Source organism: Capra hircus, chromosome 17, assembly GCF_001704415.2.
Source record: "Capra hircus breed San Clemente chromosome 17, ASM170441v1, whole genome shotgun sequence".
In the NCBI taxonomy this organism is placed as follows: Eukaryota; Metazoa; Chordata; class Mammalia; order Artiodactyla; family Bovidae; genus Capra; species Capra hircus.
Genome location: NC_030824.1, coordinates 17,911,285 through 17,927,392, shown reverse-complemented (window position 1 = coordinate 17,927,392; position 16,108 = coordinate 17,911,285). Strand labels below are relative to the sequence as shown.

At 51.1% G+C, this 16,108-nt stretch overlaps 1 protein-coding gene across 2 annotated transcripts in view; it reads right to left on the bottom strand.

Annotated features, from left to right (window-relative positions):
- The window catches only part of BCL7A (BCL tumor suppressor 7A), a 29,638-nt gene continuing 14,140 nt past the window's right edge, over positions 611 to 16,108 (bottom strand). The window contains exons 4-6 of one of the 2 annotated variants that reach the window (XM_018061300.1): positions 12,159 to 12,326; positions 5,382 to 5,566; positions 611 to 2,305 (exon numbers count right to left, since the gene is read on the bottom strand). In XM_018061300.1, coding sequence (XP_017916789.1) covers positions 2,234 to 2,305; positions 5,382 to 5,566; positions 12,159 to 12,326 — 425 coding nt within the window. In that variant the 3' untranslated portion in view covers positions 611 to 2,233. The remainder of the gene's footprint in view (positions 2,306 to 5,381; positions 5,567 to 12,158; positions 12,327 to 16,108) is intronic. The other variant, XM_018061301.1, reaches the window with a different exon arrangement.

The following is a 16,108-nucleotide window of genomic DNA, read 5'->3' as shown; positions in this document are numbered from 1 at the left end:
ACTAATGACAGCCTCGTATCCCGGGCGTCCTCCTTTGTTCACCCTCAACCATGTCCGCCCCCCTTGCCTGTCGAGGGGACCCTGCTGTTTCCACGGATGCCTGTGTTGTGATTCGTCTTCGGCTGTCTTGCTTGTCACCTCTCGTTTCCCAAAAAAAATAAAGAGGAGGGAATAGATATCCAGATTCATCTTTCATCCAAATGGAGTTTTGCTGCAAATAAAGGAAGTTAATTCTAACTCTATAGGATCTGGAGGTAAAGCCGCCTTGAGATACGCTGAGAGGTAACACAGAACACAGTTCTCCGCAGAACTGCCTGCCTGAGGGGCAAAATTGATAAGGATTTTTTAAGACAGAAACCTTTCGGCATCTCTAACTTCAACATGACCATTTTCAAAGTTTGTGTGTGTGTGTGTTTCCCCTTCCCTTGCTTCAGGAGACATGTTTGCATGAGGTATTTGAAATTCAGGAACATTTTGATTCTTCTTGAAGTGCAGGAAATAGATTGGCTCCCTTCAAAAACAAAGAAGAGCCTCACCCTCAGAAACGCTTAGAAAATGGAGTCTGGCATACACTCCCCATGGTGGTCAGGAGAGAGATCCACACGTGAAAGGTGGTACTTGAATATATGCACCAATTGGCTGAAACAGAAACAAAACGAAGAAACAAACAGAAAAAAAAAAACAAACCAACAAAACCCGGAACCCTCCCCCTCCCCCCTCACACAACTCAAAGGGAGTTGGAACTCCAGTGCAGTAACGAAAGCTCAGGAGAAGGGTTAAGGGTCTGAGGAGTCCGTATAGGAATTAAGAGCAAACCAGGCCTCAGAACCAAAGAGTGAGGCAGTTCATCCAAGGTGGGGGGCGTGGGGAGAAGAGGTGCTTCTCCGTTTTAGTGACAGGAAGCTGTCCCAGTGCAGGCGGGGGATGCAGGCGGGGGAGGGACCCCAGGGCCCCCTTTCTGGAGGAGTGCAAAGCTCTCCAGTTTCTCGGGGGCCTCATTTCTGGCCTTCAAGTTCCCAACCCTTAAGGCCTGCTCCCCCGTGGGGACCCTCGGAGCATCCTGGGAAAGAGACGCGATCCAACTGTTGGCTCCAGGAGTCAGAACAGTGTGCAGAAAGCCGGTGGACTCTGCATTTCGGCCGACTGCAACCTCACCTCCTCCGCGGGTGGGGCCAGGTGGAGCTGGGGAGGTAGACTAGGGCAGCAGGTGACTGTGGATTTGAAATCCAAGCAACGTCCTATGAGAGAAAGTTCAGCACCAGCTATTCCTGCCATCTGCTCCCAGCCTCCTCCGGCCCTTTATCGCCTTAAGGAGACCATCCTGCCATCAGCCACAGGAGCCAGTCCGTCTTCGGAGGTGTCGGAGGTTGCCACATGGTGGGGAGGGGCTGAGGGGGGAAGTGCCAGGACAATCCAAGGGCTCTGTATGTCCCTCTGGGCAGCTGTGGGCTTGGAAACACCAGTTCAGATGCCTCAAGCAAGCCTGGGAACAATGCCCAGACATCTGAGACTCCTCGGACCCTGGAGGCTAGCATTGTCCCCAACCAGGGCTCAGGGTGTATTCTGCAGCCTCCCAGCTGCACCTAGAAAACCAGATGGCCGGGGAGGTCCTGCTCTTCTGCGGCCTCAAGCTCTCCTTCTCCCTGCCTGGTCCACTCCAGCTGAAGTCCTGGGGCAGGGAGGAGAAAGACTCGAGGACCGGAGCAATGGCTGCCTGAACTGAACCAAGAGGGCACTTGTAAGGGGAGACGCAAAACAACCAGGAAAACATGCCAGAGGTCACCTCAAGGGCACAAGGCACGAAAAAAGAAAGCGGAAGGAATATTGGTTGAACAGTGAAAAGCCCCGATGAAAAGCGAATTCCTGATCAGTACCACCCTCAAATAGCTTATATCATTAAATAGAGGAGTGGGGAGGGAAAAAAAAAAAATACAGCAGCAACACAAATGTAATCTTGGCTTCAGAGACAGTGTCCAGACGCTCCTGAGCTGTCGACCTCGCCTTCCCCAGGAAAGTCACTTCAAGATTCGAGTGTTTTGCTTCACAGCAGAAAGTTCTTCAGTGTCTGAGAAGTTACGCCGTTCTAGGTTTTCTTGGATTTGCACTTGGTAAACTTGTTAAGTTAGTAGTTCCCTTTGCACCCGACAGGGATCTGCTCGGGTGAGGTTGTTCAACAACTAAGCCTGCTGATGGATCTCCCGTGAGACGTGGATCAGAGGACTGAACTCGGCGTCTACATCTCCTCGGAGTTCTGTTGCGAAGCCTCCAGTTTCATCTTTTTGGAGGGTGGCACTCCTTCCAGATCCTTGGGGTTGGGAGGTAGGGGAAGAGGAAGAAAAGAGAAACGCAGGTTGACACCCCGGGAGAGCAACTTGGGTCAGCTGGGAAGTTACAAGTCGAAGGTGGGCATCTGAAGTTCTGACCCTGTGGCCCTGGCATGGACTTGAAAGGGTTCACGGACCTACCGGGAGCCACACACCCAAGCTACTCCTATGTCCACCAAGTCACCTGTGTCTTCCAATTGCTCACTAACTGCAGGGTAATTATGTATGCAGTTTTAAGTTTACTCTCCAAGATCAAAGGTTAGACCAACCTGGTTGTATTGACAACAGCTCATCCAGGACTCAGCACAGACGTTTATGGAATGCATACACGTTGGTTATTCTGGGGGAAGGGTCTGTAGTGCCACCAAATTCCCAAGAAATTCCAGTGTGCGCGCGTGCGCACACACACACACACACACACAGACACACACACTCACTCAGCTACTTCTCCCTCGACTTTCTCGCTCTATCATCCCAGAAATTCCAGCACGTGCACACACACACACACACACACACTTCGACACTCACTCACCTACTTCTCCCTCGACTTTCTCGCTCTATCATCCCAGCCAGCTCCAAACTAACCCATTCCCCGAGTCCAGCTCCTAAGGTCGCCTATCCTAACCAGCGCTCCCATGGCTGGCGATGGCCCTGCCACCTGCCTAGGATACAGCTGGACAGCACCCTGGAGTGCTCCCTTCTCGCCACGCCTAACTCCATTTCCAGAGACCCTCGGCCCACCCACGGCTGCCCTTGCCAGCCACCCCATCCACACCTGAGCCCTCCGTTCCTTGTATGGCTGGAGCAGCAGCCTGCTCCACAGCCGCCCCACCCAGCCTTCAGCAGAGCTCAAGAGATAGTTTCAAAACAGAGATCATACAGAGCATAACACTGATCTTGGAACAAAATCCCAACTCCTCATCAGGCCGAGAAGGCCCCTCTCCCTCCCCTCCTTCCTCCCCCTTTCCTGTCCACCTGGCTCCAGCCTCCCTGGCTTCGCCTGCCATTCCTCAGGCTGGCCTCTGTCTCCTGGCCTGTGTGCCCTTTTCTCTCCCGCTCTCATCTCACCCCTCCCCGCCCGCACCATCCAGGAGGGCTTCTTTGCATCACCCTGCTCCCTCTCTCCTACAGCTCGAACTGCAATCCACTTGCGTCTGCTGGCTCCTGGCTGTGTCTCCGCCTCCCTGAACCCATCTCCCTGTCTCCGTGAGGACAGGGACCATGTCAGTTGGCTCACACCATCCCCCTAGGACCCAGCTTACTGCCCAGTACACAGTGGAGGCCCAACAGGTGCTAAACAGAGACCCCCGGGCCTTGATGGATGAGGTGAGTGAGTTTTCTGAGAGCGGATATGACAGGAAGGCAGAAAGAACTGCCCTTGTCTTTCCCCTGCCTTTTCCTCGTGAAAGTGATAAAAGCTCGGTCTCAACGTAACAGGAGCAGGTGGGTCGCTGTGCCTTCTGAGGAAGGGGGATACCATTCAGGCCAAGCGTCCACAGAGCATTTGCATGGGGTGGGGACAGTATGTGAGCTTGGCAGCGGACTCTGGAAAGCGGACAAATGTCCCATGAAAGAGAGGGAGCAGGAGGGAGTGGCTGAAAAAGAGGATAGGGAACATTTCTTCGTTTTTAAATAGGCAAGGCTGAACATCAATGTCAAGCTCTCTGCTTCAGGGCACACACCCTCTGTCTTACTCACAAACTGAGCAGCTCTGGAGACAAGCGGCACGTCTATGTGAGTGTGAAAACTGCGGAAGGGTCCCCATTTCAGGTGTGGGTCCCTGAACATGGGAGTGGAGGTGGGGGTATGTCAGAATGGAAGACCCCTGGACTTTCCAGATGCCAGTGGAGAGCACCAGACACTCCCAGGGTATGGCTCAGCATCTTGAGAGGCCAGGAGAGGCCAGCTGCCATCCTGGCTTTTGCCAATTCTATCTGAGGGTTGGATCTGTATTGTAATCAAATGGGCTCACGCTCCGCTGGAGGCCCGGCCCTGTGGCTCACACTGTGAGAATGTTTCTTCATTCTCTATCTGTACCTGGTCAACGTGCTTTAACAGCTGCATACCGGGCTGTGCGTCTGCCACTCCGGATTTATTAAATCCTTTCGAGACACTCAGGTTTTGGCCGGTTTTCTGCCACGGCAAACACTTCTTTCATCAACACTGTCCTGTCTTTGGGCCCCTGGAGGAGTCTTGGGTAAGCTGGCAGGGGGTTGCAGAGCCAAGGGTGCCAGGATGTAAGGGTCTGAGAGTCTCTTCCCTTTGAGGAAGGCCTGGATGAAGGCTCCCTACAGATCAAGCTAGTCCCCTTTCTCTGCGGCTACTTGTTTTTGGTTTCTCCCCAGGTGTGAAAATACTCTAGTGGAAGTAGTCTTATTAACTGCAGTTTTGATACCCCTGAGTCCTCAGACCTCTTTGATGAGCACAGAGGATGGACAGTAAAAAAAAAATCACAACAGAAGCCAAGGCAACGCCGGGGCCGCTGCTGTGCCCAGCTCTGTGTTGAGTGCTGCCCATATTCTCTCCTCTCATCCATGTTCTGGCCCCAGGACAGTCCTGTGATCTTACTGTGCCAGTAAGAGACACTGAGGCTCATGTGTGTGTCAAGTGGAGGGGCTGGGATTCGAACCAGGGACGTTTGCTCCCGTCATCAAGGCCACCTGCATCTGCACTGTCTGATTCAGACTAGATTCCGGCAAACAGTGATAACCTGGAAAGGGACCAAGTAGTGGGGAGCGAGGTCAGGTCCAAGACTCCAAAGGATGGTTCGTCTAGCATGTAGAGTCTGAAGACCTGTCTCCCCAGCTCTAAGGGAAGTTGACTTTGGGTCACTGAGACTGGGCAGTGCTTTTGTGGACCCGAATAAACAAAGTGATGAAGCTAAGGCTGGGATACAGGACTGACCCCAAGGGGGTGCTGTGTGTCTCCTCTACTGTGGGACCAGTGACCAGACCAGCTACAGGACGCTCATGGGTCCTGCTCAATGAATACCAGACAGTTCCAATCATCTAGAGAGCAAACGAGAAAACAAAAACAAGAAGACACCTTTCAACGTACCCCCGACACCCCAGCAGGCTCCTGGCCGAGCTGGCTGCCCCTCTGAGACCTCGATCGAGGTACCTGAGAGATTGTGGATGTCTCTGCAGCCAGGCCCGCATCTCCAGACGGCTGCCGATCGACTTGCTCTGAACTGTTCATCGAGTTTTCCATTGAAGACTGTGAATTCTGCTCGTCGGAAGCATCTGAGGGAAAGGCAAGACGACAGAAGCTGTTTTCAGACACGGGCGATACGGAGCCAGATGAACCACTTACTAAAAATACCTGGAACTGGGTAAGTTGGGAGGCCAGGCGGTCTGTCAGGACTGCAAGGAGCTGGGGGGCTTGGGAAGCCTCTTATTTTTTAAGGATGTCATTTTAAGCAGCCAGGCCACACTCGGGCACTGGGGACTCTGACCCTTTCCCTTGCATATCTATTACCTGCCAAGTGCCAGGAGAAGCCAGGTAAAGGACGCTACAGGCTTTATGCTGCGTGCATCTGGTGCCCTCTAGTGGACACAGCATGCTCCAACCATCATGGCTGCAGGCCCCTCCCTCCTTCCATTAGGGAGTGCGGGGGGAATTCACAGAGGGAACTGCCCCTTTGTAAACATTTCTCTTAGTAATATGCATATTTTTCTGATTGCCATTGTAAGAACCAAAAAATACAGGGAGGGGGATGAAATCAGCAACTACCTCATGTCACCCACGGCTGCCATGCCACTAACATTTTAGGGGATCTAGCCCTATTTTTCCAGATGTTTCTCCCTACATGCACTTCTAGTTCTGCATTCTCCCCAAATAGGGATCTCACAATATTTGGGAAGAATTCTGCACATCTTTAAAAATTCTATAAATACGAGTGCCTACAAAATGGCTGCACAGCATTCCGTCAGGCCGTCACTTACATTTAATGAACCCCTGTCTTGCTGGTCACTTGGGCTCTGTCTCATGCACCGGTCTCCCTGCTCCCCCTACCATGTTCCATTAGCAGAAGGAAGGTACAGGTTAGCAGGCTGTGGGAGGTGGTGTGGCTTTGGAAAGAGGGAGCAGCCGTTGCACCTGAAGCTTATCTTAGGCACAGAGCGCACGGAAGGAGCAGCCGCATCCCGCCCAGGGCCCTGCTCTGCTTGCATTCAAGATGCCAACAACATATGTCACCCTGATTTGTTAAAAAAAAAAAAAAAGAAAAGAAACACACTCAAATATTCAAGAATGTTTTACGTTCTGGGGTTTCTGAGATAGAAGCACAACAGAGGGAAAAAATTTCCCAGGTCTAAGTTTCTCTTTCTCTCTCTCTTTTTTGGCCATGCTGTGCAGCCCGTGGGATCTTAGCTCCCTGACTGGGGATTGAACCTGCACCCCTTGCATTGGAAATGCAGAGTCTTAACCACTGAACCACCAGGAAAGTCCCCAGGCTTAATTTTTAAAGCAAGCAAGCAATTAAGAGGAAGGGGCGGGGAGAAGCAGGCAATATACCAGAGCTTGAGCCCGGCAGAGCACAGAGGGATGGGGAGCAGGGCGGCAGGAAGGAGCTGCAGCCCTCCTTCCACAGAGGCTGAGCCCTAGTACCTCCCTCCCAGTGAAGGTGCCGTTAACACAGACTCTGCTCCCCCAAACCGGCTGCTCCCCCCAAACCAGCAGCCCTGAGTGCTCAGGGCAGTACCAGGAGACCCGACACCCTGCCACAGTCTGAGATGGGTTCTCCTAACGCCATCAGGAGGGTCATGGGGTCCCCCACACTGGGGCCCCTGGGCTCTTCCTACCACCTGGTGTCTGGGTTGGGGGGACACAGGGTCTAGCCACAGACAGGGTTTTTAAAATTATTTATTTAATATTTATATATTTTATTTGGCTGCGCCAGGTCGGGGTTGCAGTGCACAAGATCTTTAGTAGCGGCATGCGGGGTCTAGTTCCCTGACCAGGAATAGAACCCGGGGCACCCAGCATTGGGAGCATGGAGTCTTAGCCACCGGACCAGCAGGGAAGTCCCAGACCTGGTTTCTAATGCTGCCTCTGCCGCTTGTTCCTATGAAGCCGGGCTCCCTGTGTCAGACCCTACCACCCTCCATAAAGTTGAGGTTGACAACAACAGCTGTCCTGTTGAGCTGCTGTGAAGATTAAATGGAAAGATGGAAAAAGGACCCAAGCGGCAAAATAATCCCATGTGGGAGTAAATGAGGGATCATCGAGGGCAGGAAACCAAACTCCCCATAAACCTGACATTTCTTCGGTATTTCCAGTTTTACCTTTAAAGACCATGTTAACAGCAGTTCCTCAAAAACACACAATTCCTATATGACCCAGCGATTCTACTTCTAGCTATAGCCCCACAGGAACTGAAAACAAGCCTTCAAACTGATGTTTGCAGACAAATAATCACAGGAGCATCACTCACGGTGGCCCAGATGTCCATTAACAGATACGCAGATAAGCACAATGTGGTCCACCCACACAGCGGAGTATTATTCAGCCACGAAAAGGACCGAAGCACTGACCCAGGCTACTATGTGCATGAACCGTGAAACCATGATGCTGAGTGACATGTCAGTCAACAAAAGACACAGAGTACATGACTCCATTTCTGTGAAAGGACCAGGAAAGACAAATCCACAGAGACAGAAAACACAGATTGGTGGAGGCCAGGGATAGAGGAATGGGAAATGACAGCTGAAGGGTACAGGGTTTCCTGTTAGAGTGATGAGAACAGTTTGGAACTAGACAGAGGTGGTGACTGTACAACATGATGAATGTGCTAAATGGTACTGAATTGCTCGCTTTAAAATGGTGCCTTGCATGCTATGGGAATTTCACCTCAATTTAAATAAAAGAAAAATCCATGTTAACCTTATATTCTAGTTCATATTATAAGTTTGCTTTAACAAACCTTTGCAGTTACTATTATCCTCCTTCTCTCTTGACTACGGACCTCTTTTTTAAAAAAAAGAAGCACTTATTTTTTTGGCTGGTGTAGGTCTTAGCTGTGGCATGTGGGATCTAGTTCTCTGAGCAGGGATCAAACCCCAGCCCCCTGCACTGGGAGCACAGAGTTTTAGCCACTGGACCAGGAGGGAAGTTGCAACAGAGCCCTTTCTGCCCTACATGGTGGGCTTTGCAGAGAGGAGAGGGAGGTGGGGGCCCAGACACAGGCTTAGAAATCATGAAGGTGGTGAGCCACCCACAGAGTGGGTCCATGGAGTCACGCTGACCCCTTGCCTGGCCCAAGAGCACAGCGGGAACTGACCTTGGAGCTGGCTGAGCATTCCAGGCAGGCCCCACTGCTGCGCCCTGGTTCTCTCAGCCCAAGGCACTGGAACTCACCCAGGGGAAATTATTTTCCAAGGGCCTAAATTTAGTCCAGGGACTTTGGACATTATGTCATTCCCTGAACTCACTTAGCAGTAAACAAGTTCAAAGCAAGGTCAACAGCTGGCGACCAACCTGCTCTGTCCTGCAGGAAGTGGACCCCCACCTGGGGAAGGCCCCTGACAGTGTGTAGGTGGGCCTGGCCCCCAGGGGTGTGTCCCCTGGGCAAAGCTGGGCAACTGCGCCGGCCCAGAGGCCTGGCCTGGCCGGGAAGGGACGCCAGTGTGGTTCCCGTGGACCTGAGGCAGCAGGTAGGAGTGACAGGGTCCAAACACAGCAGCCATGAAAGCGTGGACCCGACAGAATTCCTGCAGCCGAGCGCTGGGAAAGGAGACGCAGACCCCAAACGCAGGAAAACCGAGGGCAGGCCCAGAAAGCCGGGATATGGCCACACCGGCCCTGCCCCTCATCGCTCCGCCCTCCCTCTGCCCCGCCCACCCCGCAAGCTCCACCTCCTTTCCCAGGGACCTGAAGCCTCCTTTCCCAGTGACCTGAAGCGACAGGCAACTTTTATTTGTCTTGAGGAAACAGGAAGGTGCGCAGGAGGTCATGCTGCCGGCCTGAGGCCACACAGCCAGCACGGGTTGGCCCAGATGTGACCAGCCCGTCCTGCATTCATGGCCCCGTCCCAGCACCTCTCCCCAGGTCCGGGCAGCGGCCCCGTGGGGAGGAGACTGCTGTACACAGGAGAAGGCTGCACCAAAGTCGCTGGGATGGAGTTCTCAACGGGTGGTGGTGTTTTTTCCCCCGTTCCCCTAGGGGACATCTGCCCCACCTGGAAACATTTTTGGTGTCACTAAAATGGGGGAGGATGCTACTGGCATCTAGTGACTGGGATGTTTCTCAGTACTCCACCATGCACAGGACACCCCCACAGCAAAGAATCACCTGGCCCCACAACTCTACAGAGCCCAGGCGGAAAGGCCCTGCTCCAGGGGAAGCCATTCTGCCCATGGCACGGGTGGAAAAGGGGGAGACCACTACACTGTAAATGCCCACTGCCCTTTGCCCCCATAGCCCCCTCCAGGGCCGCATCCTCCAGACTCATTCACATCTGAGCAAAGATGCCGAGGGACGTGAGTACAAGACGCCTTTCAGCACCATCGGTGCAGCAGAAAGAAACAACTCAAATAACCCACCAACACGGAGACTATTTAAATACATCATGGTACAGTCACAGCTCTGAATGATAAGCTGGTAAAGAGAATAAGAAAGACCCGTATGTCTTAACGTGGAACTATCTCCATGGTGACTGTTAAGTGAGAGTGTTCTAAAACGGGAGGTAATCATCTCACATAGATGCTTCTAGGTACAGACTACCTCTAGAAGGCCCCACAACAGACCCAGCAGTGGTGGTCTGTTAGGGCACCTTAATCTGCTTCCTAATTCAGATCCTCCTGGCACATGGGCACATTCCCCTGACCTCCCCAGGTACTGCCCTGTGGTCCCTTCTGCCTGGATTGCTTGGTTCCCTCCTATCTCTGCTCATCCTTTAAGCCCAAGTCAGACAGCACCTCCTCCAGGGAGGCTTCCCAGAGGGCCCCAGTCTCTATTTCCCTATTGTATCTGACCACAAAGTCAAGACCCCTTATGTTCCAGGCAGTGCCAGAATGAGTTAGGTGGGCTATTTAATTCAGACTCAGATAACCTTTGCACAGAAAATCTAAAGGAATATTCTCTTCTTCCTCAAAGACATGCGCATTTCCCCCCAGACTCTCTACTCTTGGTAGAAAAAAAGGTTCAAGAAACATATTAACTTTCTTTTTAAATCAATAACAAGAAAAACAAGCAGTGATCACAGGGTAAAACACAATTGCCTTTGGCCTCGGTGGTGGGGAGACATAGGGAGTGGTGAGGAGTGTGGTAATTGGAGTATGCAGGCCCTCTGGGCCCTCCCTGGAGAGGCAGCCACATCTCTGCTCTAGCTGGTTGCAGCTCTATGGGAATGCAGGCTTCTCTTTTCAAGAGAAGCTGGAGATCGATCTTATTTTAAGTGAGATTGCTCAATTTTTAAATTTTGCCATCAAGTTCCAATTAAAGATAAAAACAGCACTGGGCTTTGGGGCCACCCCTGCACACACTGGATCTAGTCTGCCTGCCACCTCTGTGGACTGTAATTCTCAGCTTCAATGCCTGCCTTGCCCATGAGCTCTTGGGAGTCTGGAGTGGGACTGGGCCCTGCCTGTCACTCGGGATAAGTAGGGAGCCTCTCACGGGGCTAACGAGTGAAGTGTGTGGAAGAGACTGGAACCAGATGTGAAGGAGCTCTCCAGCACAGGACGGCCTTCTCCCCAGGAGATGCACGCCCTCCCCAAGCACCGAAAAGCCAACAGCCTTGCCCTACGGGGTAAGATCACATCACCCCGGGCCTGTTCCTGGAACCCCAGACTGTGCTCGGGCATCTGCCGGCACCCTAGACCCACCAGCCCTGCCCCTCCACCTCTCTCCCATCACAGATGACGGCAAGGCTGTTTCTCCAGGCACCAGGAGTCACTCTTAAGCCCCTTCTCTCACGGCCCATGCACCATCCATCAACATGCTCCAAAACACACCTCAGTATTAGACAATCGGGAAGTACTGTTCATTTTCTGAGGTGCAATAATGGTCACTGTGATTATGTAAGGGAATGTCCTTATTTTTAAAAGAGGCACAGTGAAGTGTTTAGAGATAAGACGTCATAAAGTCTACAACTTTACATCAAATGGCCCCAGAAAAAAATACTTTTAGGCAAAGCAAAAACAAAACAAAACAAAAAACCTCAAACAACAACAGCCTCCAACAAAAAACAAAAGACCCCAAACATTAAATATCAACAATTGACGAATTCAACTGGTGGGTATACAGGAAAGTATTACACTATTCTTTCATTTTTTCTGTATATTGGAAATTTTTCATTTAAAGAGAACCTAGGGACTTCCCTGGTGGTCCAGTGGTTGAGACTCCATGTTTCTGACACAGTGGGGATGGGTTTGACCCCCGGTTGGGGAACTAAGATTCCACAAGCCATGCAGCATGGCCCCCAAAATAAAGAAATAAACACAGAGAACCCAGAAATCTCAAAACAAACAAACCTATACAAATGTATAGGGCTTCCCTAGTGGCTCGGTGGTAAAGAATCTGCCTGCCAATGCAGGTTCAATCCCTGGGTTGGGAAGATCCCTTGGAGAAGGAAATGGCAACCCACTCCAGTATTCTTGACTGGGAAATCCCATGGACAGAGGAGCCTAGTGGGCTACAGCCCATGGGGTCGAAAAGAGTCAGACAAGACAGCTTCAAAACAACAAGAATATGAGCTCTAGGCATTACCTTTCTCTACCGTTACCTTCTGGGGGCCAGCACTTGGCAGGACCTCCTTAAAGTCCCTTCCAGCTGCCTGGCTGAAAGCTGGCTATAGAGAGGTCTCTCTTGAGCCCCACCCTCAAGGGCACGTACCTTCGGCCCCAGGGAGCTCCTTCCCATCGGCCTGGGCCTCGTCCACCTTGGTGTCGGTGCCATCGCCGGGCGCAGCTGAGTTGGGCTCGGGAGCAGGGCTGGAGTTGCTGCTGTTCTCCTGTTTGATGGGGGAGGCGTCTGCGATGGAGCTCTGGTTGCTGTTATCATCTGCATGGCGAGGAACAGAATCACAGTGTGAAATGCTGCAGCTGCTGAGAAAAGAGGGGTGGGGGGTCATGAGAGTCTCGTTCTGGGTGAAGAAACCAGGTATCTCGTGGGCCTGGCTCTGAAGCTATGCAGAGGCTGGAGTGTGGTCCCAGGAGGCAGCATCGCCAAACTGTTTCAGGGGATCTGATCCAGCCCTGGACCAACTGCACTTGATACAAAATTAAAGGGGGAGACAGAAAGAGAAACAAGTTCACAACAGAAAGTGGATATTTCACAGGACAGGAGTCCCAGGCTCACCAAGTCAATGCCATTAAAAAAAAAAAGAAAGAGGGTACTTCCCTGGGGGTCCAGTGGTTAAGAATTTGCCTTGCAATGTAGGGGATCGGGTTCAATCCCTGGTTAGAGAAGTCCCCACATGGCTCGGAGCAACTAAGCGCCCCTGCTGTACTGAAAGATCCTGAATGATGCAACTGATACAGCCAAATCAATCAATCAGTATTTTTTAAAAAAGAGAAACGGGAAAGATCACTGTCGTATTACAGATTATTAAGAGACCTAACAACTAAACATGTCGTGTGGGATTTATCTGGGTCCTGTTTTGAATGCACCAGCTCCGAGAGACATTTGGGGACAACTGGGGAATTGAATACAGTCTGGAGTTTCAAAGTAAGGAATTAATTTTGTTAGGAGTGATAATGGTACAGTGGGTAGATAGAAATGTCATTTATCACTGACACATGCTGAAGTGTTTAGGTACAGACTTAAGTATCATGGTGTGGGGGAAATGTACTTTAAAATCTAGCACGGGCTGCATGCAATTGTCACAATTCCCTCAATTTTATACTCAAGAGCTGTGCAATTTTGAATTTGAAAATTGTATTTCAATTAAAAAAAAAACCTAACACATTTAAAAAATAGGTGAGGCAAATGCGGCATCATATTATGAAAATCTAGGTGGGTGGGCATGTGGATTTCATCAAACAATTCTCTCTACTGTTCTCTATTATGACATTTTTTTCATATTAAAAAGGAAAAGGGGAAGAAAGTTCACTGGGCAAAAAGGGCAGTAGGGGTGGAGCTGGGGGTCCTGGGGGTACATACCTGCTTGCCCTGGACCCCTCTCTTGGGCACAAAGAGTCATTTTCCTTTCTTTTCTTTCTTCATTTTGCTGCACCACACAGCTTGTGGGATCTTAGTTCCCTGACCAGGGTTTGAACCTGGGCCCTCGGCAGTGAAAGCTCAGAGTCCTAGTCACTGGTCTGCTAGGGAATTCGCTACAATCTGTCTTTTCACACTGAGTTACTCCCCAAGGGGGAGCACCGTTCCTGGAGGTACTGCAATGCCAGGCTGATGTGTGCAGTGGACAGCGCAAGCTGCTAGCCCAGTGCCTTCCTCCAAAGATCCATGCACTACACTGTCCTCGGATAGAGATAGTAACCTGATAAGAACAGATACCACACTTCGTTTTAGCCAACAGGCCGAGAAGCGATCAGAGAGTCATTTTAACCTACAGATACCCACACGATCATTTCAAAAATATTACTACAGCTTTACCCTGCTTTTCTGGGCCATGCTGTGCACCTGGGACCAAAGCCATTTTTGTAAAAATAAGAGAGAGAGAGAAACAGAGACACAGAGAAAGAGAGAGGGAGAGGAGAGAGGAGAAGCAAGCACATCAACACGTCCGGGGCACCGACTACATGCTGAGCACCAGGCCAGGGCATCTACAGTCACCTTGTTTAATCTCAGAAACCCCCCAGGTGGGGAAACTGAGTCTCAGCAGCAGAGCCCTCGCTCATGCTGGCCTGCCCAGCCCCCAACCCCGAGCCTTTCCTCTGCTTCCACCTGGCGAGGCTGCCCCAGGCAGCCCTGCAGCCCTGACTTGGTAAATCGCACCTTATTTTAAGTGTACTCTGGGGCACTCATTACACAAAAGCATCCTCTTGTGAATTCTGGGACTTAAAAAAAAAGAAAAAGATGTAAACTCCCCCTGGTTTATCTTTCGAGAAAAATCTAAAGTTCCTCTCTACGCCAAGATATATATACGGGAGCGTGCGCGAGAAACACAGAACTCAAAGGCACAACCTGTGGGTGCCTGCATGGGGTCATGCTGATTAAGGACAGTAAGCACTCATGTTTAACGAGTCAGCTGCCCTGAACCTAGCCTGGTAACCTGGTAACGGCATGACCCTGATGCTCGGGCTGACCCCAGGTGGATCCTGGAGACTTATAAACAGCTGGATGCAGAAGCTCTGTCCCCTCACTTCCTCCCAGGTCCATCCATCTGCCTGGAGCATTCCAAATAATTCTAACCAGGCCCACAACTTTCCCTGAGCTTTCAGACTTCCACGACCTGTGGTCAGACTTGGGTCTTTCTTGGCTGCACAGGTACTAAAATGGAAAGTGAGCATGGTTCCTGAGTCAGGGACCTGGGTTGCTCGGCATTCTGGATTTTTCTGGGGAGTTAAGTCTGGGCTAGTGGACATAAACTTGAATTCTCCAAAGGACCTCAGATCCCAGCACTGACACTGATGAGCTTCCTAACTCTAGGCAAGTTCCTTCACCTTCTTCAGCCTTGGTTTCTGTACAACAGGAGCTCACTACCAGGACTGAATGAGGTGATGCCTCAAACGGGCTTAGCAAGATGCTTGCCTGGCACAATGTGATGGCTTCTTAAATGTTAGCTACTGACATACCCAGGCCTTTGAGGGACTCTCTTATTTAATACTCATAACGACCTTGTGAAGTAGGTATTACCATCCCTGTGTGACAGGTTAAAAACAGAAAAACCCAAGGCTACATGTTCAATAACTAGCTCATGATCATCTAGGGGCGATCCTAGCAGAGACACATTAGAATCCAGCTCTCTGCTCTAAAGGTTCTCACCTGTAATTCTATGAATGAAATGAAACCAAGCCAGGCCAGGGCTCTCCTCGGTACCCAGAGAGTAGGGATGCTGACCAGCCCCAGGGAGTCAGGGGCCCCAACTCAAATACCTATTTCTTTGTTTTTTCATATTTATTTGGCTGTGCCGGGTCTTGTGTCATATGAGATTTAGTTCCCTGACCAGGGATCGAATCTGGGTCTCCTGCTTTGGGAGTGCAGAGTCTTAGCCACTGGACCACCAGGGAAGTCCCCCAAAAGCTGTTTTTGAAAATGAAATGCATCTTGATTATGACTGTATGGCCAGTTGAGGTATGGGTGTGTGTTGTGTGTGTCACTTTCTTGTCACGTTAACCGTCAGCAAACACCCCCCTGTGCTTTTTTCTGAGGCCAGTTTGGCAACCAGCAGGAATCCTTGCCCTTGTGACTGTTTTCCAGACTAGCCAGTTTGTGTAAATGGGGAAGTCTGCTGGCCTCCCTTCCCCCAGTTAAGACAGCCCTGGGCCCGGAGGGTTAGGAACTAGATCCAGCCAATGTTCCCTTCTGACTTATTTGTTGATTTATCTAATACCACTACGCTGTGCAAAAAGAAAACGCGGATGGTCAGAAGGACAAAAGACAGAGAAACTGGGATCGAGACAGAGAATGGCAAGCACTGGGAGCTCTGAGACCAGGAGGGCAGGCACAGGACAAAACAGGAGGTAAGCCTGGTAGGCCTTGTGGGGCTGGCCCTCCCCGCAGGGACGGCTGCTTCTGCTCCAACGGGCTGTGGCCTCAAGGATCCACACGCCCAAGGACCGGCAGATCCGACTCCTCAGAGGAAGGGAGAAAAGCAGATCTCTGGTTGTTTATAAATAGCAGAAACTCAATTTTTTAGCCACTTCCAGTTCAAATCTCTG